Source organism: Meles meles, chromosome 6, assembly GCF_922984935.1.
Source record: "Meles meles chromosome 6, mMelMel3.1 paternal haplotype, whole genome shotgun sequence".
In the NCBI taxonomy this organism is placed as follows: Eukaryota; Metazoa; Chordata; class Mammalia; order Carnivora; family Mustelidae; genus Meles; species Meles meles.
Window position 1 is genome coordinate 91,019,822 of NC_060071.1, and position 25,731 is coordinate 91,045,552.

General features: G+C 36.2%; 1 protein-coding gene across 1 annotated transcript in view; it reads left to right on the forward strand.

Annotated features, from left to right (window-relative positions):
* The window catches only part of TTC6 (tetratricopeptide repeat domain 6), a 213,666-nt gene that overhangs the window by 61,527 nt on the left and 126,408 nt on the right, over positions 1–25,731 (forward strand). The window contains exons 2-3 of the mRNA XM_046007869.1: positions 14,298–14,390; positions 19,559–19,768. Coding sequence (XP_045863825.1) covers positions 14,298–14,390; positions 19,559–19,768 — 303 coding nt within the window. The remainder of the gene's footprint in view (positions 1–14,297; positions 14,391–19,558; positions 19,769–25,731) is intronic.

The following is a 25,731-nucleotide window of genomic DNA, read 5'->3' on the forward strand; positions in this document are numbered from 1 at the left end:
TGGAGAAAGGATAACTGAAGGCTGATAATTAATGCTCCTTTATTGGTGATATTGGTTATTCTTCATCTTAACCAATGAAAGTGTTTGTGTGTATTGCCTAGAATATAAGAATAGATTAGATATTATTATTCATAGACTTGTGTTAGGGGACTTACAGAATTTCCTTCATTGGCTTTGAACAAAAACCCCTTTTTTGGTGTGGGCTTATGACACCTGCTTCTAGTAAGCTCTTCATTTCTCTGTGATTCCATAGTTTTTACAATGACTGTAGCAATGGTTCATGGGATGTGTCTTTTTAAGAAGTTTTTATTTTAGGGGCACCTGGGTAGCTCAGAGGGTTAAGCCTCTGCCTTTGGCTCTGGTCATGATCTCAGGGTCCTGGGATCAAGCCCTGCATTGGGCTCTCTGCTCAGTGGGGAGCCTGCTTCCCCCCCTCTCTCTGGCTGTCTTTCTGCCTACTTGTGGTCTCTGTCTTCAAATAAATAAATAAAATCTTAAAAAAAAATGTTTTTATTTTAATTTCAGTTAGTTAACCTATGGTGTTATATTAGTTTCAGGGGTACAATATAGTGATTCAACACTTCCATACATCATCTGGTGCTCATCACAAGTGCATCCCTTAATCCCCATCATCTATTTCACCCATCCCCCACCCACCTCCTCTCTGGTAACCATATAACTAAGAGTCTCTTTCTTGGTTTCTCTCTCTCTCTGTCTCTCTCAATTTTTCCCTTTGTTTTGTTTCTTAGATTCATGTATGAGTGAAATCATTATGATATTTGCCTTTTTTTTAAAACTTATTTCACATAGTATTATACTCTCTAGCTCCATCCGCATTGCAAATGACAAGACTTCATTCTTTCTTATTGCTGGATAATATTCCATTTTATATACACTACATCTTCTTTTTTTAAAAAATTTATTTATTTATTTGACAGAGAGAGGGATCACAAGTAGGCAGAGAGGCAGGCAGAGAGAGAGGGGAAAGCAGGCTTCCCACTGAGCAGAGAGCCCGATGGCAGGGCTCAATCCCAGGACCCTGAGATCATGACCTGAGCTGAAGGCAGAGGCTTAACCTGCTGAGCCACTCAGGTACCCCTATACTACATCTTCTTTATCCATTCATCAGTTGATGGACACTTGGGCCAATTCTATATCTTGACTATTGTAAAGAATGCAACTATAAACATAGGAGTGTGTGTATCCCTTTGAATTAATGTTTCTGTATTCTTTACCCAGTAGTGAGATCCTTGATCTTAGGGTAGTTCCCTTTTTAAGTTTCTGAGGAACCTCCATACTGTTTTTCAGAGTGTCTGCACCAGTTTGCATTCCCACCAAGAGTGCACAAGTGTTCCTTTTTCTCCACGTCCTTGCCAACACTTGTTTTTTTCTTGTGTTGTTGATTTTAGCTATTTTGACAGGCGTGAGGTGAAATGGCATATGTCTTTTAAAGTTGCTGACATATGTAATGAAATGTTAGATGATATTTCATAATGTACGTGGAATAATTATGTGGGACAAACAAACGTATATTAAGTATCTCCCAGTATATATTGTTAACGCACATATTTTTGTTTTGATTAAAAATCCAGCACTAAATATTTCACTTTTTAATGGATTTTCTTAAGCAAAAAAGCTAACAAAAATTATGTAATAAAGGTAATAATGAAGAATACACGTACTTGCCTAAATAAATGGTAATTGGTATGTGATTTTAAGATTTTAGGTTCTCCAGGAAATGTCATGAAATACCTGAAGAGCTAGAGTTTTACCTTTAGAACCTTTTTCAGTTATTTATTTCTTTGCAACAAATTACCCCAAACCTGAGCAGCTTAAAGTAATGAACATTTGTTATTTCATATAGTTTCTGTGGTTCAGGCATCCAGGAGCCGCTTAACTGTGATTCTGGCTTGAGTTTTCTCATGGGGTTGTCATCAAGATCTTGTTGGGGCTGCCATTATTTGAAGACTTAACTAGGACTGAACGATCTCAATCATAAGACTGACAATTTGGTGCTGGTAGTTGGCAGGAGATCTCAATTTCTTACCATGTGGCCTCTTCATTGGCCTGCTTGAGTGTTAACACAACAATTGGTTTCTCCTAGATTGAGTGATCTAAGAGAGAGCAAGGTGGAAGTTGCAGTATCTTTTATGACATAGCCATATACTATCATTTCTGCTGTATATTACTGATTACACAGGTTAGCCCTATTCAGTGAGGAGGGGACTACTCAGGGGCATGAATACCAGGAGGTGGAAGCCACCGGGGACCATCTTGGACACTGGCTACCTGAGCTTTTTTGTAATAAGATCTGTGGCTATTACTGCAAATGTTTTGTTGAATATTAGGATAGGTTAGTTGTGTGTTAACTTGCTGAGTTTTAAATTTTCTGAATAATTTTACAGTAGAAGATATTTAAGAAAATTAATTGAACTTATTATTTGATTTAGAGAAGTAAAAACTAATAAGAGTTTCTTAGATTTACTGTCATTTGAGAAAGCATAAGAAAAATATTTTCATCCTTCTTCAGATTGTGTCTTGGAAGTTTTAGTATTACAAATTCCTGTTGACTAAATAAACAAAAGAGGCATAAGAATTTCAAAGTCAACTAACACAAGCACATAATTATTCAGGTGGTCTTATATTAAGATATGAAATGAGAACCACTGTTCTTCCTTCCCTCTTTCTCTGTCTCTAGCCCAAAAATCAAATGATCTCTTCCCCAGATTTATTTTTCAGTGCATAATTGGAACTGGTGCCTATTCTGGTATTTATGTTTTTATCCTCATCTCTCTTTATAAACTGAATGAATCCTTGTTGAACTTGGATCCTGCACATAATAATTATGCTTGCTTGAATACATTGCTTGAGATTAAAAACATATTATTTCTAGGCTGTTATTTTAATTTCCCTAATTAAATAGTAAACTTCTTGAGGAAAAGAACCTTGCTTCGTATCTCTCTTGGATTCCTGGCTCTAAAGCACTGTAGCAAAATGGTGGTCACATAGCTCGTTCTAATTCACCAAATAGTGCTTAATTCAAAGGAATTCCATATCTAATATGGTAGATACCATAACCTAGAAGCAGGCATAGTCACGAAAATTTATCTATAGGTTTCTGAAAGAAAAAGCCCAGATTTGTGTTGCCTTCCTTGGTATAAATATCGAGGAGTAAAGGATAGTGCTTTGTTTGACTGCAGGCTTGATCATATTCTGGAAATATTTTTCTGATTACATCTGTTTTAGATGACCTGAATTTAACAAGCTTTTCATGAATGTTTCAATAACTTTTTTCTAAGTGTTCTATGTAGTTTTGTGTCATGGGGCACCTGTCAGAAAAGTGATATAAAAAGCATACATTTACTTGAAACACAGTGATTCTGGAAATATTTGTAGTTTTTAAAAAATAGGCTTGAGGATTTTACTGTATTCTGTTCAGACATTGTGGAAAAGATACCAACACATTCAGTTATAGATAGTGTCTGTAGCAATTTTGAAATTTAAATTTATATGGCAGCCATTCAGATTCCTGTTTTTTTTTTAATCATGTTTTTCAGAACTGACAGTTTACTGAATACAGGGTCCAGCCATTCAGAACAATCATATAAAATGTTAAAAAGAAAAAGCCAAATGTGGTTGAGAATGATTGCAAAGCAGCCTTGACACATTCTTGAGCCTGTAAGCAGGATTCTACAGGCCAATGCCGGCAGGGTTTTGCCTGCGGGAAGCAAGAAAAAGTCAATGCAAATCAGGGCAGTTTCTCAGGAGAATAACCTGTGTGGACAAGTATTTGTTTAGGGCCATAAAAATGTCTTTTCTTTCCTTCTTTCTGAAACTTGAACTTCATAGTAAGTTATTTAAAGGCAGGGCACCTTGAATAAGTGCTGATGAAATCATAAAAGGGCTTATGTTAAAAACACTGTTTTGGTCCACGTCTTTGCAGCCAGCGTCCTTTGGGAAGAACCTGGATTGCGTGAGGAAGAGTGGGGGGGGGGGGTGGGAAGTTGCTCTCCCCACCTCTCTTCTTTTGAAGATGATTGAAAAAATGCTGTGCCTGCCTAACAGGCCAGAGAGACACTGCTGCTTCTGTTGCTGGTCCATCTGCTTGAAGCAGTTTAGGGAAAAGACCATGGACTCTGTTTGTTTTGAATACTTCACAGTGCACTTTGGGGCTCAGAGCGCTCGTTTCAGTGGCTGAAATTCGGGCTCCCTTCAGACTTCACTGATCTTTCAAGTTCCTTCCAGCTCTAGCATTCTGGGTTCTAAGTTAGATACCAGAGGTAGAAACTGCTCTGTGAAACACATGGAAAATGTATCCAGGATCATCAAGTTGCTCCTGGCTTTTAAAAATTTGCTCAACACCATGACAGACCATGTGAGAGATGGAGAAATATGTTACACATTGTCATTTCTGACCCAGGGAGACAAGATAGAATTAATCATACATGTTAGGCAAAAGACAACTGTAGTTCTTTATCTCTGGGGCTGCTTTCTGCAGTTCCAATTACCCACAGTCAACCACAGTCCAGAAGCAGATGATCCTCCTGATGTATTGTCAGAAGGACAGTAGTAGCCTAATGCTGCATCTCAGTGTGTATGTCGTTCACCTCACTTCACCTTATCACATAGATCATTTATCATCTCATCACAAGAAGGTGAGTGCAGTATAGTAAGATTTTTTGACAGAGACAGGAACCATATACACATGACTTTTATTACAGTATATTGTTATAATTGCTCTATTTTATGATTAGTTACCGCTGATCATCTCTTACTGTCCCTACTTTATAAATTAAACTTTATCATAGGTATATCTGTATAGGAAAAACAATATATATATTTAGGTACTATCCATGGTTTAGGCATCTTGGATCATATCCCCTATGGATAAGTAGGGACTACTATAATTATATTTCTTTTAAAAATTTTCTGTGGTTTTTTTCCTTAGTCCCAAATCCAAGATTTCTGATTCAAGTCCACTTTTGTATCTTGGTAAAGTTTTTGGTTTTTTTTTTTTTTTTTTTTTTTTAGTTTTTCTCACATTTCTTAAGGCACTGTTTTGATAGTTTATAATTTTTTGTTGCTTTTCTGATTTTGTTCCTTTTCTCATTTTTATTTTTTTAAAGTAGGCTCCATGCCCAACATGGGACTTAACTCACAACACTAAGGTTAAGAGTCACATGCTCCACTGACTCAGCCAGCCAGGCACCTCCCACTGCCTTTCTCAATTTCTAAAGTTGGTTTTTTTGTAATGGATTTACTGCTAAAAAACATTATTTCTAATACTTTTGCAATAGATTCCTTAGGGACTAAAGTAACAGGGTCAAGACTTGAATCCAAGCAATTGGACTATAGAGTATGTGTGCTCAACCTCCTTATCATGCTGCCTTCCATGTGATTTTTCACTGGAGACTACCATGGATATGATCATATGTTTCTCTTTTTTTGACTTATAAATTGATAAATTTCCTATCATTAACTGAAGCAACTATTTTACTATATATTTTTTTTCATTTGACTTATGAAATCATGTATTTCCTAAAGTTAAATGAAGCATTTTTCTTTTTTTACTCTTACCTGTCACCTCCACACCCATTTATTATATTTATAAGGAAAGTGGTCTATCATTTTCTTTTCTTGCAGTGTCTTTATCTGGCTTTGATATTAGAATTATGCTGGCTTCGTAGAATTACTTAGGAAGTGTTCCCTCCTCTTTTGTATTTTGTATAAGTTTAAGAAGGATTGATGTTAAATGTTTGGTAGAATTCACCAGGGAAGTCATCTAGTCCTGGATTTTCTTTGTAAGGAGATTTTTGATTACCGATTCAATCTCTGTACTTGTTACAGTTCTGATTAAATGTTCTACTTTTTCATGGATCAGGTTTAATAGTTTACTTGTTTTTTTAAACCGAATTCCTGATATTCACACTTAATTTTGTGAGTCATAGGGGGCACCTGGGTGGCTCAGTGGGTTGAAGCCTCTGCCTTCGGCTCGGGTCATGGTCTCAGGGTCCTGGGATCGAGCCCCGCGTCAGGCTCTCTGCTCAGCGGGGAGCCTGCTTTCCTTCCTCTCTCTGCCTGCCTCTCTGCCTGCTTGTGATCTATCTGTCAAATAAATAAATAAAATCTTAAAAAATAGAAAATTTTAAAATTATTTAGATTATTACTTACATTTCAACAGTGTCATTGCATATCACCTCTACTTATTTATTTTTTATACTTTAACTTTCCACTTTGGAGCTGTTAATTACATCATCAAATAATTTTTCCAGAACATAAATATAAGTGTGGTATGTTTTCTGAGTGGGGTATGTATGTGACCCCCACTGCAGAGGAGATATACAGAGTTCTTTGGGAAGTTTTCTGCCATTATTCCTATTGGCATCCTTTCTGTACTTCCCTGTTCCTCTGGGACTGCCGTTTTGTTTGATGATGTCCCACAGGTCTCTAAGGCTCTGTTGAAATTTCTTCTTCCTTCTTTCTTCTTTTTGTTCTTCAATTTAGATAACACAGTTGCTCTGTTTCCAAGCTCACTATTTTTTTCTTCTATATCTGTTCACATTTACCACTGAGCACCTCTGTGGAATTTTTCATTTCAGTTAATGAACTTTTCAACTCTAGAATTTTTATTTTGTTCATTTCATAACTTCCAGTTCTTTATTGATATTATATATTTGATGAGACATTACTATCATACTTTCCCTTCATTTGCTTTGACATGATTTCTTTTAGCTCTTTTAACATATTTGAAAAAGTGATTTAAAGTGTTTGTGTAATAGGGCCAATCTCTGGACTTTCTAAAAGATAGTTTCTTTTTTTTTTAATAAAATTTTAAATTTTTTTATAAACATTTAATGTATTTTTAGCCCCAGGGGTACAGGTCTGTGAATCTCCAGGTTTACACACTTCAAAGCACTCACCATAGCACATACCCTCCCCAATGTCCGTAACCCCCCTCCCCCTCTCCCAACCCCCCCTCCCCCCAGCAACCCTCAGTTTGTTCTGTGAGATTAAGAGTCTCTTATGGTTTGTCTCCCTCCTGATCCCATCTCATTTCATTTATTCTTTTCCTACCCCCCAAACCCCCCATGTTGCCTCTCCACTTCCTCATATCAGGGAGATCATATGATAGTTGTAAAAGACATTTTCTATTGATTGTCTTGTTTCCTATGTTGATCTATATGCTTTTTTATTTTTTTGCATGTGTCATATTGTTTTGGTTGTTGTTATAAACTGAACATTTATTTATTTATTAAAAGATTTTATTGGAGGGCACCTGGATGGCTCCATTGTTTTGTGTCTGCCTTTGGCTCAGGTCATGATCCCAGGGTCCTGGGATTGAGGCCCGCATCGGGCTTCCTCTCAGTGGGAAGCCGACTTCTACCTCTCATTTCCCCTGCCTGTGTTACCTCTCTTCGTGTCTCTCTGTCAAATAAATAAAATCTCCAAAAAAAAAAATTTTTTTTTTTATTTGGGGTGCCTGGGTGGCTCAATCATTTAAGTGGCTGCCTTCAGCTCAGGTCATGATCCCAGGGTCCTGGATTCAAGCCTCACATTGGGCTCCCTGCTCAGCAGAGAGCCTGCTTCTCCCTCTCCCTCTGCCTACTGCTCTGCCTACTTGTGCTCTCTCTCTCAAATAAATAAATAAAATCTTTTAAAGAAAAAGATTTTATTTATTTATTTGAGAGAGAGCATGAGCCTGGGGGGGAGGGGCAGAAGGAGAGGGAGAGGCAGACTCTTTGCTGATCAGGGAGGCCAATGTGGGGCTCAATCCCAGGACCGTGGGATCATGACCTGAGCCAAAGGCGGAGACTTAACTGACTGAGCCTACCAGGTACCCCTAAACTAGACATTTAAAATTATGTTATGTGATAATTGTGAAAATAAGATCCTTCTTTTCCCCCAGGGTTTGTTATTATTGCTGTTTGCTGTTGTTCTTATTTTTATTGTTGTCATTTAAAGAGTTAGTGACTTTCTTGAACTAATTTTGTAAAGTCTCTTCTTTATTGCATGTGGCTGCTGAAGTCTCTGCTTGGTTAGCTTAATGGTCAGGTAATAATTGAATATAGATTTTCTCAAATGCCTGGAATGAGTGTCTCTCAGATTTTGCTGAGGGATTTTTTTGTGTGTTGGGACATGCTCTAGTACTCAGGCAGACAATTTACAATACTGCATTAGTCCTAACTTCCAGCTTGCCCGGAACCTCAGTGTTGTTAGAGGTGAAACTTAAGGTTTCTACTCTCTTCTGAGCATGTGTACAGCCCGTGGTGTGCATATCAATGTAGAATAGGCACCTGACAATTGGCTTTTTTTGATTGTAATGTAAGTACCTGATGTTAAGTTTTTGATTGCTGAAGAATCCATTTCAAAGACATCCATCTTGAATAAACACATTGCCAACCACACAATTAGATAAAGAAGGATACCCTTCTCATGAAGTTCCTTTTTTTTTTTTGAAAGTTCTGGTTGCCTAGATAATCATTTGACTAATTGCTGCTTGCATTTTCCTTCCTGTGCTTTAATTGCCACACTTATATTTTAAATTCACTGATAAGGAGTGAACCTGCTAAACCCTGGGCATCCCACCCTCAATTCCAATGAAGTCAGAATGAGGTCCATGAACTTGCTCTCTCTTCCTCTCTCTATCCTCACAAACTGGTCATGGGCATGCCATGTACCCTTTAGAACTCATGAGTAGTAAACCTTATTGTTTCAAAGTTCCCTGATAGTTGTTGCTGAGGTACATTTTATATTCATAAGAAGAACTATAGGACTGGTCCAGCCGTAACATTTGCTGTGGCTCGGGAAATTCTGTGGGGACCTACCACAAATAGTGTGGGCCCAGGTGGTTCCCCACAGGCATTTCCAGTTGATAACATCGCTATTGATAGGTTGAGACTGACCCTAAACAACCAATACACATTCACGTATCTGAAAGTTACTAAAATATTTATTTTATTGTTATCTTTATTTTTCGAGGTTACTGGTTAGCTGGATAGCAGATTATGGGAAGAGGGCAAGTTAAGACATTAAAATACTCACTGTTCTTATTGACATCCATTAGTAATCTTTGAATAAGTGCTCCCTGTGTTGCTATAAGCCTTTCAACAATCAATTCTGAGCTATACAAATGAAGGAAGGAAGTATGACCCATAGAAAAGAAAAAAACTATTCTTAAAAAAACCTAGGCATGGGACTTTAACTAGACAAATACTTTCATCTGTTTTTATCTTTATATTTACTTTATTGGGTGGTTTGGAGATGCTATTTTTGGCTATTCTGATGCTATTTTAACCTGGCTTTTCCTGCTTAGCATAATGTTTCTGAGATTTGCATTTTGTATATTAGTAGCTCATTTTTATTTTAAGAATGCAGTCTTAAATGGTTATTGCCAGTATGAAATTTTATTTGTTGAATTGTTAGATATGCTTTTGCCTGCTAGTTTTTTTTCAGTTAACTTTCTTTTTTTCACCAATTATATGGTTACATAATCTATTAGAAGTAATATTTTGGTTTTCTCCCTTATGTTATTTATACATGTACTCTTTCTTTTCATGTCGCATTGGGTCTCATCTGTCTAATGTTTTATTATGAAATATATTTGGTGCAGGAATCTGCAAAAATCTCTTGTGGGGTTAAGTTTTTTTCTGTTTCTGTTTACTCTTTATTCAGATATGGGTGTTGAATTTTATTGAAGGTTATCCTCAGCAGTTACTGAGTTGATTACATGAATTTCTGTGGTAATCTGTTAATCTTATAAACTAGTAATGAATCATCCATGAAGTTATGGGAAAATTTTTCTTGGTCAAGTTTTATTGTTTCTAAATATGCTGATTAATTGCAAATATTTTAATTGGGATTTTTGCATTTATCTTCATAAGTGAGGAAAACTATAGGTTTATTAGGATATTTTTAGCCTATCTTTGATATTGGTACATTACCTACATGAAATGTGTTGAGAAATTTCTTTATTATGAAATATTGTGTTCATTGCTCAGATTTTTCAAGATTTAATATTTTTGTCATATTCACTTCAGATTGGGTAGAGATACCCTTTGTACCTCTTTCCAATCAATCTCTCCCTCCTCAGATGTGAACAATATTCTGAATTTCGTGTTCATTATTGTCAGGTTTTTATACTTGAATGGTATATTTATAAACCTAAAAGGCTGTAAAGAATTTTTTTTTTTTGCAGGTTTTCATGTTTGCGATTTAGTTAGCATATTTATTTTATTTTATTTATTTATTTTTTTAAAGAATTATTTATTTATTTGAGTGGGGGCCAGGGAGAGCACAAGTGGAACGGGCAGAGGGAGAGGAAGAGAGAATCTCAGACAGAATCCATGCGGAGTGTGGAGCTCCCTTGAGGGCCCAGTCCCAGGACCGTGAGATCATGACCAGAGCCAAAACCAAGAGTCAGACACTTAACTGACCAGGCACCCTTAGTTAGTATATTTATGAAGAGCTGAGTTTCAGGAGCCAGTTAGTCTTGGTTTGAAATTCCTAACTATAATAATGAAATTTTCTATTTCTCTTTCCAGTTTTGTTAGTTTTTAAAAAAATGTCCTTTGAAGCATTGACATTAGTACCTATTTCTATGTCTTCTGATAAACTTGACTCTTGTATTATTATGAAATGATCTTTCTCTTGCTAATATTTCTTGTTTGAAGTGAAGTCTGCCTTTTCTGATATTAATATAGCCACTCCAGTTTTCTTAGGATTAATGTTTTTATAACTCCCTTCATCCTTTTACTTTTAACCTATTTGTGTCTTTATACTTTAGGTGGGCTTCTTTCCTATAGCAGTTATATTGGAGGATCTTGTCTTTTTCTGCAGTGACAGTCTTTGTCTTTTAACTGGAGTGCCATTTACATGTAATTGTCAATAAGGTTGGATTTATATTTACGATCTTGGTATTTGGTTTCTATTTGTCACATTTTTTATGTTTTTTTCCCTCCTTTACCTGCCTTCTTCTAATTATATTTTCTAGCATTTTATTCTGTTTTGTACTAATAGCTTATTTATCTCTTTATTGTTTTAGTAGGAGTTATGGAGTTTACATTGTACATATTTAACTTATATCCCTATAAATAATATGCCATTTCACATATGATATAAGAACTTTAACAGAAGTATATTTCCTTTCCTTTCTACCATTATTGTATTATTATTAATGCATACTCATATCTATGTATAAAACAAAACATTAATTTTATTTAAACCATCTATTATATTTTAAAATATCTTTATTTTTTTATTTTTTAAAAGATTTTATTTATTTATTTGACAGAGAGAGAGATCACAAGTAGACAGAGAGACAGGCAGAGACAGAGAGGGAAGCAGGCTCCCTGCTGAGCAGAGAGCCTGATGCAGGCCTTGATCCCAGGACCCTGAGATCATGACCTGAGCCAAAGGCAGAGGCTTAACCCATTGAACGCACCCATGCTTTCAAGTTTTGATCTGATACCATTTTGCTTTTGCTCAAAGAATTTCCTTTAACATTTCTTGTAGGTTTGATGATGATGAATTTTTACACATTTTGTTTGCTGAAAAAGTAGTTCACCTTCAGTTTTGAAAGATATTTTTGCTGGATATAGAATTTTATGTGGATCTTATTGTTTTTTTCATTGTGGGTACTCTAAATACATTTCTTCATTGTCTTCTGGCCCACATAATTATGACAGGAAGCCTGCAATGTTTGTTTATGGTAATTAGCTGTCAGTAATTATTAGTTTCTTTGTACTTAGTGTTTCTCTGGATGCTTACAAGATTTTTGTTCTTTATTACTAGTTTTCTTAATTTTGATTATAATGTGGTTGGCATCACGTTTTTTTTTTTTAATATTTTATTTATTTATTTGACAGAGAGAAAGCGATCACAAGTAGGCAGAGAGGCAGACAGAGAGAGAGGAGGAAGCAGGCTCCCTGCTGAGCAGAGAGCCCGATGCGGGGCTCGATCCTAGGACTCTGGGATCATGACCCCAGCCGAAGGCAGAGGCTTTAACCCACTGAGCCACCAAGGTGCCCCGGCATCATGTTCTTTATGTGTTTCTGCTTGGAATTCGTGGAAATTTTTGTGTCAAGGTGTTTATAGTTGTCATCAAATTTGGAAAATTTTGGGGCGCCTGGGTGGCTCAGTGGTTAAAGCCTCTGCCTTCAGCTCAGGTCATGATCCCGGGGTCCTGGGATCAAGCCCCACATCGGGCTCTCTGCTCAACGGGGAGCCTGCCTCCTCCTCTCTCTCTCTGCCTGCCTCTCTGCCTGCCTGTGATCTGTCAAATAAACAAATAAAAAAATCTTAAAAACAAACAAACAAACAACAACAAAAAAACAAATTTGGAAAATTTTGGCCAGTTTTGTACAGATATTTTCTGCTCCCTTCATATTGCCCTTTCTGGGACTCTAATTAAATATTATGTTAGACTGAGTATTAATTTTTTTTTCAGTTTTTATTTCTCTCTGTGATTCATTTTGTGTTGTTTCTATTGCTGTGTCTTCAAGTTAACAAATATTTTCCTCTATAATTTTACTCTGTTATTAATGCCACTCAGTGAAATTTTTATTTCAGATAATGTTTTATCTAGATATTCCATTTAATTCTGTTTTTATATCTTACATTTGTTTCTTATTATATTTACATCTTTGAACATTTTAATATTTATATTAGAAATTTCAAGATCCTTATCTGCTAATTCCAACATATATATCACTTCTAGGTCTTTTTCTAGTGATTTTTCTCCTGATTGTGTGCTACATAATTATGCTTCTCCATGTGACTGGTAAAATTTGATTGAGTGCTGAACATTGTGAATTTTACATTGTGGAATATAAGATTTTGTTGTCTTCCTCTAAAAGTGTTGGGGTTTGTTCAAATAGTCTGTTAAACTACCTGAAGATCAGCTTGATATTTTGAAGTATTATTTTAAAAATGTTGTTAAAGTCCTAAGAAGCCTTTGCTCTAGAGCTAATTTAGAACTACTATTAATGTCTGACTCTTCTGAGGTTTATAATGAATGTACCACATATTCAGCATGTCTGGTGGGAGACCTGATGATTCCTGGTCTTGTGTGAGCTTTGGGAATTGTGGTTATAGATCTTTGGTAATTGTTCTCCCCTGCCCCAGGGAGGGTTAGTTTATCTTTGTCTGCCCTCATGGGTTTCGCTACTGTATGAACAGATTGGTATTCAGTCAATAACTCAAATACCTGATTCAGATTCCTGGAGCTATTTTTCTATGCTGTCCCTTCCTTTTCATACTATGCCTTACAAATTCTACCCTCTTTGTCTTCCCCTTACTCTAATTTCTATTTCTTCAACTTAGTGAGATACCTGGATTCTATGTTGTTTTCCTCTATTTTGTGTTGTGGTCTGGAAATTGTGAAAGGCAGAAATATGGGTTGATTTGCCTCTTAACCTTTTATGGTTTCCATTATCTTAGTCAGTGTGGAAACAACAAAAGCAGTTGTGCACTGCTTATTGCCCAGTCCTAAAAGAGTTGCTCTTATATTTTGTCCAATTTTATAGTTATTTGTGTTATAAAGGCTGAAGTAGAAGCCAATGGCCTAAGTTGGATCTTTTTGATGAAGCAAAGAAAAGGTAATGTTTTAAAGCACAGTGAATGTTTATATCTGCTATTGATGTCATTAAAGTCTAGAGGAGAAATGGGCTGTCAAAAGTCATGTAATTGAATTGAATCCCCATTTTAAAGATGATAGAACTGAGGTGAGGCGGAACACAGTAACTTCCCTGTTGATACCTGGTCTGTGACTTTGCAGTTTGGGCAGGAGCTGGGTTTCTTTATTTCTCTTTGTTGTTAGATGTTGTGGTGTGCTATCTTCTTATCACTTCAGCTGAATGCGACTTTATCATAGCAATTAGCATTAGTAATGATAAAAATGATATTAATAGTTATACTCATTAAAATTTAAAGTATACTCATATTCCTTCTTCCTTTGTTAGATTAAATTTTAGTTTTTAATGTATCTTCCTTGTACAGCCATTTAATAGCAGTGTTTTACAAAATCTGTACCTATACCTAATTGTCTGATTAAATCTGATGTTATATCTGTTGATATCAATAACTTAAAAAGCCATGAAATTGGAGTAATAGATAAAATATTTTCATTGTAACTTTTGTTTTATGTTTCCTATTTACTGCATAATATTACCTAGCTTAAATTTCTTCTATATATTCTTCACTGATAAATGACTGGAATTTTACTGCATTGAATAATATACCTCTATGATGTTAAAAATTGACATTGTTTTAATTGTTTTTTTTTTTTTTTCTACTTTAAGGATATATCTTTAATGGGGAAAGTGTACTGGCACAAGCCATCTCAAGTGCAAGCAGAGCAAGGATTACAGATAAATCTTGAGGAACCTCAAATGGTAAAGTTTTTAATAAAAATCCTTGCCTATATTGAAGTAGTGGTTTGTCTCTTGTTGCCTAAATGCTTACTTAGACAGTTAAAAAACAAAGAACCTCCCTTCGTTCATTTTAGAGGTGTTCTTAACCATATGAACATCTAATCCAATATCACATTGGGAGTCTTGGCTATTTAGGCTCACCATTGCTGCCTGTCATAGACCTTCTGAGCTAAGGCCCAAAACTCTTTCCAGAAGGGAAATATTTTAACAATTCCTCTGGCCTAGGCATTTATATTCAAAAAGTTGTTGCAGAATTAATTAAATGTTGTTAGCTTCTAAGAAGCATCATCTTATATTTTATTTAGCTAGAAAAATTGTTTATAGCATTGATGAGGGAAAAATTTTGTAGAGAAATAATGGATTGTTGGTGACAGAAATTTGTTTCAGAAGTTAAGCTTCCTTCTATCACTGGCAAAGTATTTATAGGATTCAAAGCAATCTGGAGTATATTCCCTATGGATAGGACATGTCTCCCTGTGTATAGAAATCTACATTTACATAAAACAAACCATTGCACCATGATCATTTCCTTTATAAAGGATTTGTAAAATATTGTTACATAGCAAGCTCCTTTAGTTCCTGAAAATGAGTCCACATACATAAAAGATTCAGATTACATTTCATTTTTATCATAATATGCTATCATTAGAAAATATATGGAATCTTTCCACAAAAGCCATGGATCTTATAATGTTAGAGTTTCTACAACTGGTTGAACTACCAGAGTCTGAAATGCTTCTGGATTGAGACCATGCCTTTTTCTGCTTTGTATTTTTATCTCTTACCCCAGGACCCCACATGTGTAAGGCTAATATGTAGATATATCAATTTTGAAGCCTTCTCACATATGCTTTGGACTTAAAACTGACATCTAGGGTAGCTTTCCCTAGGGAACACCACTTATAGGTAGATATCGAAACCTCTGATGTATATGCTTCCAATGGGTATAATAAACTGAAAATATAAGATTAGTCAGGTGTGGAAAAATAGAAATTCTTCATTAATACCATTTGACTTAAAACTATTTACTGCATTCATGTAAAGTATAACAAAAGATACCATTTTTCAGGAAAATATGAAAAAGGCCCGATATCAGGTACTTGACTTAGACATCATTTTGACTATTTAAAATAAAGATTTAAACAAAAATATTGATTTCTTTGTAATTCTGTGGGAATCATTCTCTCAGTTTTGACATTTACAAGCAATCACTGGACTTTTTCTGGCCACTGGCTTTTTTTTTTCTCCTTAGATTTATTTATTTATTTTAGAGAGAGAAGGAGAAAGAGAGCACATGTGTGCATGCATGGGAGGATGGGCAGGGGGACGGAGAGGGAGAGGGTGTCTTAAGCAGACTCCAAACACAGCATGGAGCCTGATGTGGGACTTGATCTCATGACCCTGAAATCATGACCTGAGCGGAGACCAAGAATCAGATGCTTAACTGACTGAATCTCCTTGGCAGTCCTGGCTACTGGCTTTTTAAGATAGAAAATACCTTTTAACTTGATACCTGGTCATGGTAAAAAGGTTCCTCTGTGATATCTTTCATTTCAGACACTCTGCCAGAGAGCAGAACTCTATCTGTCCATCCTACCTGTCCCTTAGGCTTCTAGAAGTTTCCTGGGCTGATATTTATCTGGGGAACATTGGTTAACATGCTGTCATCTGGTTGTGCCTGCATCCTACCCTCAGAGCATGGCGGCCTCACTTGTGAACATCTCAGTGCCACAGGTCAGAGATCTCTTAGTTCTTTGATGCAACTTATTTTCTTTAAGTACCCAACATTTCAAATACAATAGTTTTTGAATCATCATGGAGAATAATTTCCTCACAAACTTAATAAAAAAAATCAAAGAGTTTATTCATTCATTCCTTTTCTTACAACGTGGTAGGTTTTGTTTTAGACATGGTTAATGTAAAGATAGAAAAGACAGTTCTTGACCTTGAGGAACTCATTGTACGGAGTAGACCAATATATAAAGAGACAAAGTACAATACTGCTTAATGAATATTCTAAATAAAGACTACATAGCAGAGGAAAAAAATTGATATAATTTTCTTTCATTTATTCATTTACTTGTTCACAAATAATTGCAGATGGTATAAATGCACTAAGTACGTGAGATATAGAGATAGGTAAGATACAATTCTTTTTTATTAGATTTTAAGTTTTAAAGTACTTAAACTTTCTGGTCTCAGGATGACTTTAAACTCTTTCTTTTTTACAGCTTAAATATTCTTTTTAAAAAATTTTAAATTCAATTAATTAACATATAACATATAATTAATGTTATTAATTAAATAACATTGAATAATTCATTAAATGAATTATTTGTTTCATAGGTACAGCTCTGATACATCAGTCTTGTATAATATCTGGTGCTTATTATATCACATACTCTCCTTAATGTCTATCACCCAGTTGCTGGATGATGCCTTTAAACTCTTGAAAAATATTTTAAGGATCCAAAGGAGTTTTTGTTTATATGGATTGTAGCGATCAATGTTTACCATAATAGAAATTAAAACTGAGGAAAAATATAAAATATTTACCCATTCAATTAAAATAATAATAAACCAATTACGTATGAACATGGAACATATCGTTTTAGAAAAAAAAACTAAAAAAATTTTAGCAAGAGCATTTTTTTTGCATATCTGTATAATACCCAGTTTAATAGAGAGCTAGAGTCTCATATCTGTTTCTACATTCAATCTGTTGTGTATGTTTTTTTGGTTGAAATATATTAGGTAATCCTGGTCTTATACAGATTAAAAAAGGAATAATATTTTAATGACTTCTTAACAAAATTATGGCCATTATTCTTTATTAATATACCAAAACTCTACAAGTGGTAGTGTCTTAAAGATGAATTGCAATGAGGAATCTGAAACAAGATAAATTAACTTATTGTATATTCTTAGATTAACATCTATTGGTCTACCTTGTTCTTTGAATGGCTCTTCAACGCCTGCATGCTTTTGTAAGCTCACATGTTAATCATATGAAAAGTATTGGTTCACTGTTTTACCCACTACTTCTTTTCCATCACGAGTGCAAACATCAACACAGTGAAAAAGGCAAATAAGGCTTAGTGTTATTACAAAAATAGCTTTGAAATGGCAGATCCCCTGAAAGGGTCTCAAATATTGTCAAGAGTCTGTGAACCATACTTCGAGAAGTGCTAGTCTATTGGGAGTAGGAGAAAGAGGGTAAGAGAATGAAGTTTGGATTCAGGTTGTCTAGGTTCAAACAGAGCACTGCTACTTACTCTCACTGTGACCTTGGGTAGGTTTCTTAACTTTTGAAAGCCTCAGTTTCTTCATCCACAAAATGGGGTTACAAACAGTTCTTGCTTCGTGGAGTCGTGGTGAAGATTAAGCTTAAGTGAGATAATGCTCATGTATGTTGATGATTATGAGTATGATAATGATTACTTAGACAACTACAATACAGTGTGATGCAGGCTGGAACAGAAGGAGGGCACAGGGTACAGACATGATCTGTAAAGATTTGGTGGCAAAAGGAAGACTCGGAAGAGTCCTGAAGAGGGTCACTTGCAGCTACAGGATTGTCACTGCCCTCTCCTCTAGCTTCTCTTTCTCCATTTTCTGTTTTGACGGGTGGTACCTTCATCTGTTCAGTCTCCCAAACCAGAACCTGGGAGTATGTGTTGAAGCCAGGAGAAGAGAAATTAAAAAGAAAGGAAGTGATTAACAGTGCCAAATCTATGGAAGATGGAACGAATGAGCTTGCCATAGAAAGCACAAGGCCCATAACACATATCACCTGAGCGTATCTGTTCTTCCATTTTATGAAAAAGATTTTATTAACCCCCCTTTTTACAATGAAGAGAATGAGGCTAAAAAGAATTAACTAACTTGACCAAAATCACCCATCTATTAATTGACAGATCCAGGATTTGAATAATGTCCCATCTAGTTATAAAACTTTTACTCTTTTCATTGCACCATCCAATAAATAGTTTTATAGAAATATGAACTCCAGATTAAAGTTTCATTTTACAAACAGAAATTTCTTGGTTTAACCATCCTTTTTGTGTAATAAAGATAAATAGTATTTGATGCTGTATGACATCTTTATCCTTTATTTTACTTATTAGCAAATGAAAATGTATCAAAAAACAAAGTGATGCAATTGCATTTTCAAGTCATTCTCTAGAATTCAGACTTTTGTATAAATCAGACTGGTTTTATCCATCTGTTAATTTGAGGCAATGAAGCTTTAATTGCAAGTATTCCATAATCCCAAATAGTTTTGGTTTAAAATTGGGTAATATCAAAATATGGTTATAAATATACTTTACTTAAGACTTGGTGAAATACAGATTAAATCAATGAGATATTTTTGAGGAACAAAAATAGTTTTTGTTTTTTTTTTTAATTTTTTTTTTTTAAGATTTTATCTATTCATCTGACAGACAGAGATCACAAGTAGGCAGAGAAGCAGACAGAGAGAGAGGAGGAAGCAGGCTCCCTGCTGAGCAGAGAGCCCGACACGGGGCTCGATCCCAGGAACCTGGGATCATGACCTGAGCTAATGGCAGAGGCCTTAACCTACTGAGCCACCCAGGCACCTCCCACAAAATAGTTTTAAGAGCAATATTTTGTGAGGGTTTTTCATTAGGGCTTGCAATGGAGCGGGGATGTCTGGGTAGTCTTCTCGAGGCCTCTAGGCCTCTGGGTCAGCTCTTCTTTGAGTACTTGAAGTCAGGCTTCTGGAAGAGCATCTAGTTAGCAAAAATCCCATTTCTCAGGACTGAAGAACCTCAGAGGTCAGTTATTTCAGAGGGCCTTGATTCTGTATAAGTATGAGGTGAAGTCAGGGTCAGATTGGTATCTCATGGTTTCCTTAGAGTTGGTGCATAGTTACTGTGGGGTAGCTATATTTTCTGAGACAAGAACCAGAGAAAATAATTTGCTAGGCTTTACATTGTTCTTAAGTCAATTTGAATTTCTCTTTTTAAATCTTCAGAAGAAATTTACTACCTTTGATTAATTTCAATCATGCATTTTTATTATCATTTTGTGGTTAAAAAGAAGCACTTAAAACTTTGGGAGGACCAATAAGAAGAGCATTCTTGTACATTTATGTTTTCCCACAGAATATGCTTGAGGAACTTCCTAAAGCTATCTCAAGTATTTTCCAGCTTGAACAAGAAGATGTGTTAGAGTGGGGAGTCTCAGAAGCAGGAAGCACAGTATGTAAATCTCAGGAAACTCTGGAAGTTCGGCCAACAGATGAGTCAAGTAGACCTTTGAAAGACGAACAGCCCACCGGTGATTCCAAAGCAGCCAAACAGGCATCTTTAAAGGTAAAACACTATTTGTGTTGGAAACAGTTATGATTTGTGTGGATGTGCAAGTGTGAAGAAATGGATCAGGCAAGGCCATGGCATGGAGGTGGATTCGCCCTGAAAAAGGGCCTTCTATTTGTAAATTGCTCATTTGGGAAAAGGGGATATCTGTGTATTGAGGGCTTTTTGTCTCAACCCTAATCACAATTCTGGGGAGAGAAGACATATTTTTTTTAAAGATTTTTAAATTATTTATGACAGAGAGAGATAGCAAGAGACGGAACACAAACAGAGGGCAGCTGGAGAGGGAGAAGCAGTCTCCCTGCTGAGCAGGGAGCCCAATATGGGGCCTCGATCTCAGGACTTCCAGGATGCTGGGAGCATGACCTGAGCAGAAGGCACACACTTAATAACTGATCCACCCAGGAAGAAGACACATTTTTAAGGAGGGAAGGAAACTCAGGGCTTTCAGAAATTGACAAAGTCCTCCCATTACCATCTTGAGGGAGTCAGAAACTGTAGCCCAGGGAACAGAACTGGGTGAATTTTGTATGTTTTATGACTTTGCCCTGTTTGGGTTTATCCTAATCCTAAGTCTTTTCCTGTTGTGAGATGTTTCTCAGATTCATTTTATATATGTATAATTTAAATAACTTTTTACCATATCTGTGTATTACTTTACTACTATTCACTTGGTACTTTTCTTTAATTTGAGTTACTTTTTGACTTTAATGAGTTTATGTAAAATGGGTACATTTCATTAGGATTTAAAAAAAAGTCACTTTTCCCTGAACCACAAAATATTATCTTATTATCACCATGGATCCTCTCTCTAGCTGATTCAAATGGATACCACTTCTTGGGTAAACAACCTTCCCTTTCCTTTTGGGTACCCTCTCCTATTGAAAACAATGTTGCTGCTATGTTTTTCACCCATGTCAACTGGCCATTCTTTAACTTGGACCCAAAATTCCCAACTCTGAAACCTTGGGTTTATCTGTGACTTCCCCTCCCCTTGCCTCTAACCCACAATGAGTCTCCCAAGATCTAGATTCCTCCTAATATTATTGCTTGTAATTTTTTCCTTCTCTTTTCTAATTGCATTCATCCTAGTCTGGGTCCTAGTGACCTTGTGTTTGGATTAACACAGTGGTCTCCTGGTTTTTCTTCATTTCTCTAGTCCTACTTTCTTAAGTTCATCTTGCATGAGGCTAGTATATTGATCTACTGGGAATAATGGGTAATAAGGAAGATGCACAAATAATAATTGACTAGAGAAAATCCACAACTGCTGTGAAGGAGAAGGGACTTGTGATGGGCTATGGACTCCATTAAAAGTCATGCTGCCTTTCTAAAGCATGGACTTGGGATATGAAGTGAATCCTTCCAAGGTTAAGTGAACGCATTCATCGCTAACTACTTCAGGTGAATCCTGTCTTTCAGGCTGACACCTTCTAGGTGTGTAGCCCTTAGATAGCATCTTTTTCTTTCTTTCTTTTTTTTTTTAACAGTATCTTTTTCTTTTTAAAAATTTTATTCATTTATTTGAGAGAGAGAAGGAGAGACAGAGATAGCAAGAGAGAGCATGAGTGGAAGGAGAGGGAGTAGCAGGCCCCCGAAGAGAAGGTAGCCCAACTTGGGAATCAGTCTCAGGAACCTGAGATCATGACCTGAACTGAAGGCAGATGTTTAACTGACTGAGCCACCCAGGCACCCTTTAAACAGTATCTTTGAAGGCTACGGAATCTTGATGAAAAAGTGTTAGGTAGGTGGGCATAGATAATGTTTTCATCCATACTTCTATCTGAACATTGGGACTTTGGATGTAAAATGTGGGCATGAGAGGCAAATGGTTAGCTAGTAAATGTGTAAAACAATGACGTGGATATCTGGACAGTGATTTAACCATGATAGCCTGGCAGGAATTAAAGTTTCTCATTAGAAAATTCCACATTAATTCTTTTGGATTGTTGTGGCTGCTATTAAATATTAAGAAATTTTATTTATTTTTGGTAAAAAGAGGCAGCCCTTCCCTAAAGTAATTAGTATTTTTATTTATCACATGCCAACCACTTTGTTATGTGTTTTGCATATATTATCCTACTTCTAAAACTATATTTCTTAACAAGACTGTATTTGAATAAACTGTCATAAAGAATATAAAGAACTTGTCCAAGTACAAATATCTAGTTAGGTTGTAAAAGCAAGACTTGAACTGAGATGGTCTAATTCTGGAACCTTTACTCTTTACCTCTTTGTAACAGTGCTCTTTCATAACAACAATTAACAGATGTCTGGGTAAGTACAAAAGCAAACTCTCCATTACAAAAATGACTCAGGATAGAGTGGCCCTCACAAAACTAGAGGGAATGGTTGGACAAGAAAGACTTGGGAGAATGGATTAAGAGAGCTCTAAACTAGAACCAGAACTGTTTCAAGAGCACGAGAAGAGAAAACCATCAAAGACTTGATGGTGTATTTTTTTGGCATAGTGTGGGACATGTTAGAAATGCCATAGAAAGGCAGTAGTCCTGTGACTTGTCCCACCAAGTATCTTGTATTTATTTGCATTAATGTGTCAAGATCAGTTATAATCCATGAACTTTACTTTGGACATCTGAGGGCGTAAAATTAGTCTCTAGCATCTCTGGTACAAGAATGAGGAATAATATACTCCAGCAAGCCAACCAGCCTGGGGGGACAAGAAGACCTCTTTTGACACAGCAAATGGAACTAGCACAGAGGTGTGTTAAAGGAGTAGTGCAGGACTTCCACTGCTTGGATATATGCCAGAAGGTCTCATTCAGCAGAAAAGCAGATAATTTGATTAGTCTTTATGACCATTTCTATTCTAAGAAGCTCGTTATTATAATAAAAATTGTTAGGACTCTGTCCCGTCATGAGCAACATGTCTTAGATAAATTAAATAAGAAAGAGAAATGAGGTAATGGTGTCCATGAAATGACTGACACAAGGGCCTGCAAGAGGATTGTTGAACATTTTAGGAGGGAAAAGAGTAAAAGTCTGTCAAAATATAGATACTACATGTCTTGGGATTCTAAATAGAAGGAAATTTAAGAGACGCAGGATGCCCTAAATCCCCTCAGATTCTCACAAAAACAGGATGCCTGGGTGGCTCAGTTGGTAAAGGAACTGCATTTGGCTCAGGTCATGATCTTGAAGTCCCAGGATAATTGGGCTCCCTACTCAGTGGGAAATCTGCTTCTCCTTCTCCCTCTGCTTGCCTCTCCTCCTGCTCTCTCTTGCTCTCTCTCTCTGTCAAATAAATAAACAAAATCTTAAAAAAAAATTCTCACAAAAACAGTTATAAATTATCTACTGCATTCAGAGTTTTAAAGATACATAAAGATGAAAGAAGAAATAGACATCCATAGATAAACATAAAAGTGACATGTGGCTATAATAATTATATCAAAATGCCCAAGATCCAGAATGCGTTGAGACCTGTGAATCATGCTAAGAATAAAAAATTATTTTTTTTCAAATTAGTTTAAGAGTAAAGAGAGAAAAAAGGAAGGATAACCCCATCATTATGGATGAATGATGTGATGACAACATATGACAAAGCTGCCTTAATTTAATTTTGAAAAAAGGTTGAGGTTTTAAGTAAACAGAAATATTACAAAGAGAAAAGGAAGCTGATAAACTTGTACTTTGCTTCTTTAAATATGACAAAGAGAATAATTTTTAGTTTAGAAAGAAGGGAAAAAAAAGTGATAAAAGAAACTTGAAGCCCAAGATTGGTAAAAGATTTTAAGAGTAACTTAGGTACCTGAGCCTGTCAACTCAGACAGATGGGTTGAAGCCTGTTGTGTCCCTGACTGCAGCAGCTTTGAGGACAGGCTGTAGTGGGAGGGGAGCTCAAAGCCTGGGGTCCAGCAACTGCAAATCTGAGATTGATCTTTTTAAGGATAAGGGTTATGGTTCCTGTAATGTATGCATTGATCAGATGACAGAGCTCTGGAATGACAAAATGAGTCATTAAAAGAACTGTGAGAACTTTAGAAGAACCTCTTATATACGGCTTATAAGAGGAAGCAGTCATCACTTGGAGCCAGCATGGGTTTCTTAAGGACAAGCCACAGAAGACCAACCTTATTTCTTTTTTAGACTTACTGGACTGAGTGTCAGAAAAGTATCAGGCCTGGAGTTCAATGAAAGGCTATCATGGTGAAGAGCTGGGCCTACAAGGAAGCTCATTAAACATTAGTTATTGTTATTAGCTTTTGGATTTCAGCAATCCATTTATGCAAGCCTCTCAATGATGGTTTCATAGACTAGACTGCAATCAGATGAACTGCTAGATGGATTTGTAATTAGTTATGCAAATAATGCACAGCTAGCCATGAAAGTCCCCGGTGGACTGTGAGAGGGCTGTGTCCATTGTAGCATATTTCCTAATAATTTAAATGAAAATATGGAAGATTACTGATTGTATTGGTAGATAACATCCAAATGTCATTGATAAGGTTTGGTTGTCAAATCTCAGATGAAATTTAATTGGAATAAATATGTCTATGGTTCTGCCCTTGGGTCCACAAGCTAAGTGCATAGATATGGGATGACATGACTCAGAGCAAATGTGAAAGACTTCAGAGTTTTATTTAGGCCATGACTTTGTTTTGTGAGAGGAAGACAAGTGTAATCATCATAGTTTGCGCTGATTGATGAATACTATAAAAGACGATCATCTTTCTCCTGGTTGATCAGATCCCATCACACCTCACATGTCGTGTTCATATCTGGATTTCCAATCCCAGGAGCGACACCGACAAATTGGAGACCATTTGGAAGAGAGCATTCAAGATGACAAAGCGCAGTACTTCAGAAACATGTCATATAGGGTAGAATTGAAGGGATTGGCATTGTTTATTTGGGGGAAAAGCAGGCCCAGGAGTGTCAGCTGTATTCAAATATTTGCTTGCCAGTCAGATGGAAGAAGCTAGACTGTACCTGTACAATCCTGAGGTTTGAATTGAGACTGGTGGATGAAAGTTGTTAGTCTCTATAACAAACAACTGGGGGACTTTCAGAGAGAAAGTGGCTGCCTTTGGATATATCAAAGTCCTCCATTCCCCACTATGTTCCAGCCAGGATGGATGACCATTTGGTGGAGAAACTGTAAGGGAAATTCAAACGTTAATGGGATGGTGAGTAGAATGGTCTGTACTCTGAGCTTTCCTTATTCATCATCACTTCTTTACCTAAGAAATCACAATAGCTCTCTCCTTTCTACTGCAGGGAGCCTAAACCCTCTACCTAATTTATAAAAACCTCCCTTTATCTGGCCTTCTCCTATTTATTCAACCATATCTCTGCATTTCCCAAAGAAAGCCTCCCTGCTTTCTTCCTTAAATCTAATCTCAAAAACAAAACAAAACAAAACAAAAACAGAACATCCCACAGAGAAAATATCTTTTGATGACCTGGTACCATGAATTCTGCAAATTTTCTAGGAAATCTAGGAAAATGATACTCTTAATACCTGTAATGATTAAAAAGCAATTATTTAAGAGACAGAAATGCATTTGATTTCCCCCAAGCAGTAGAAATAGAAAACTATAAGAAGTACAAATTGGTAAACTTTGCTCAGAACAGTTATATAAAACATTAAAGTTCATTTTGGCTTCTGCTTGCAACCACCAGTCATGCCAAACTTTTAAGAGACTAAGGGAAAATTCGATTAAAAATACCAATGAAGAGAGCCTGGCTGGCTCAGTTGGTGGAGTGTGTGAATCTTGATCTCAAGGTTTTAAGTTTGAGCCTCACGTTGGGTGTAGAGATTACTTAAAAAAAATTTTAGAAAAAGAAAAGGAATCAAGAAGAGTAGGCCATGGAGGGGAAAATCTTATATTTCTTCTAATAGTTTTAAGGCAATAAATAAAATATGTTTTTAAAAGATTTTATTTATTTATTTGAGAGAGAGAGAGTGTTTGTGGGGGGGGGGCAGAAGGGGCAAA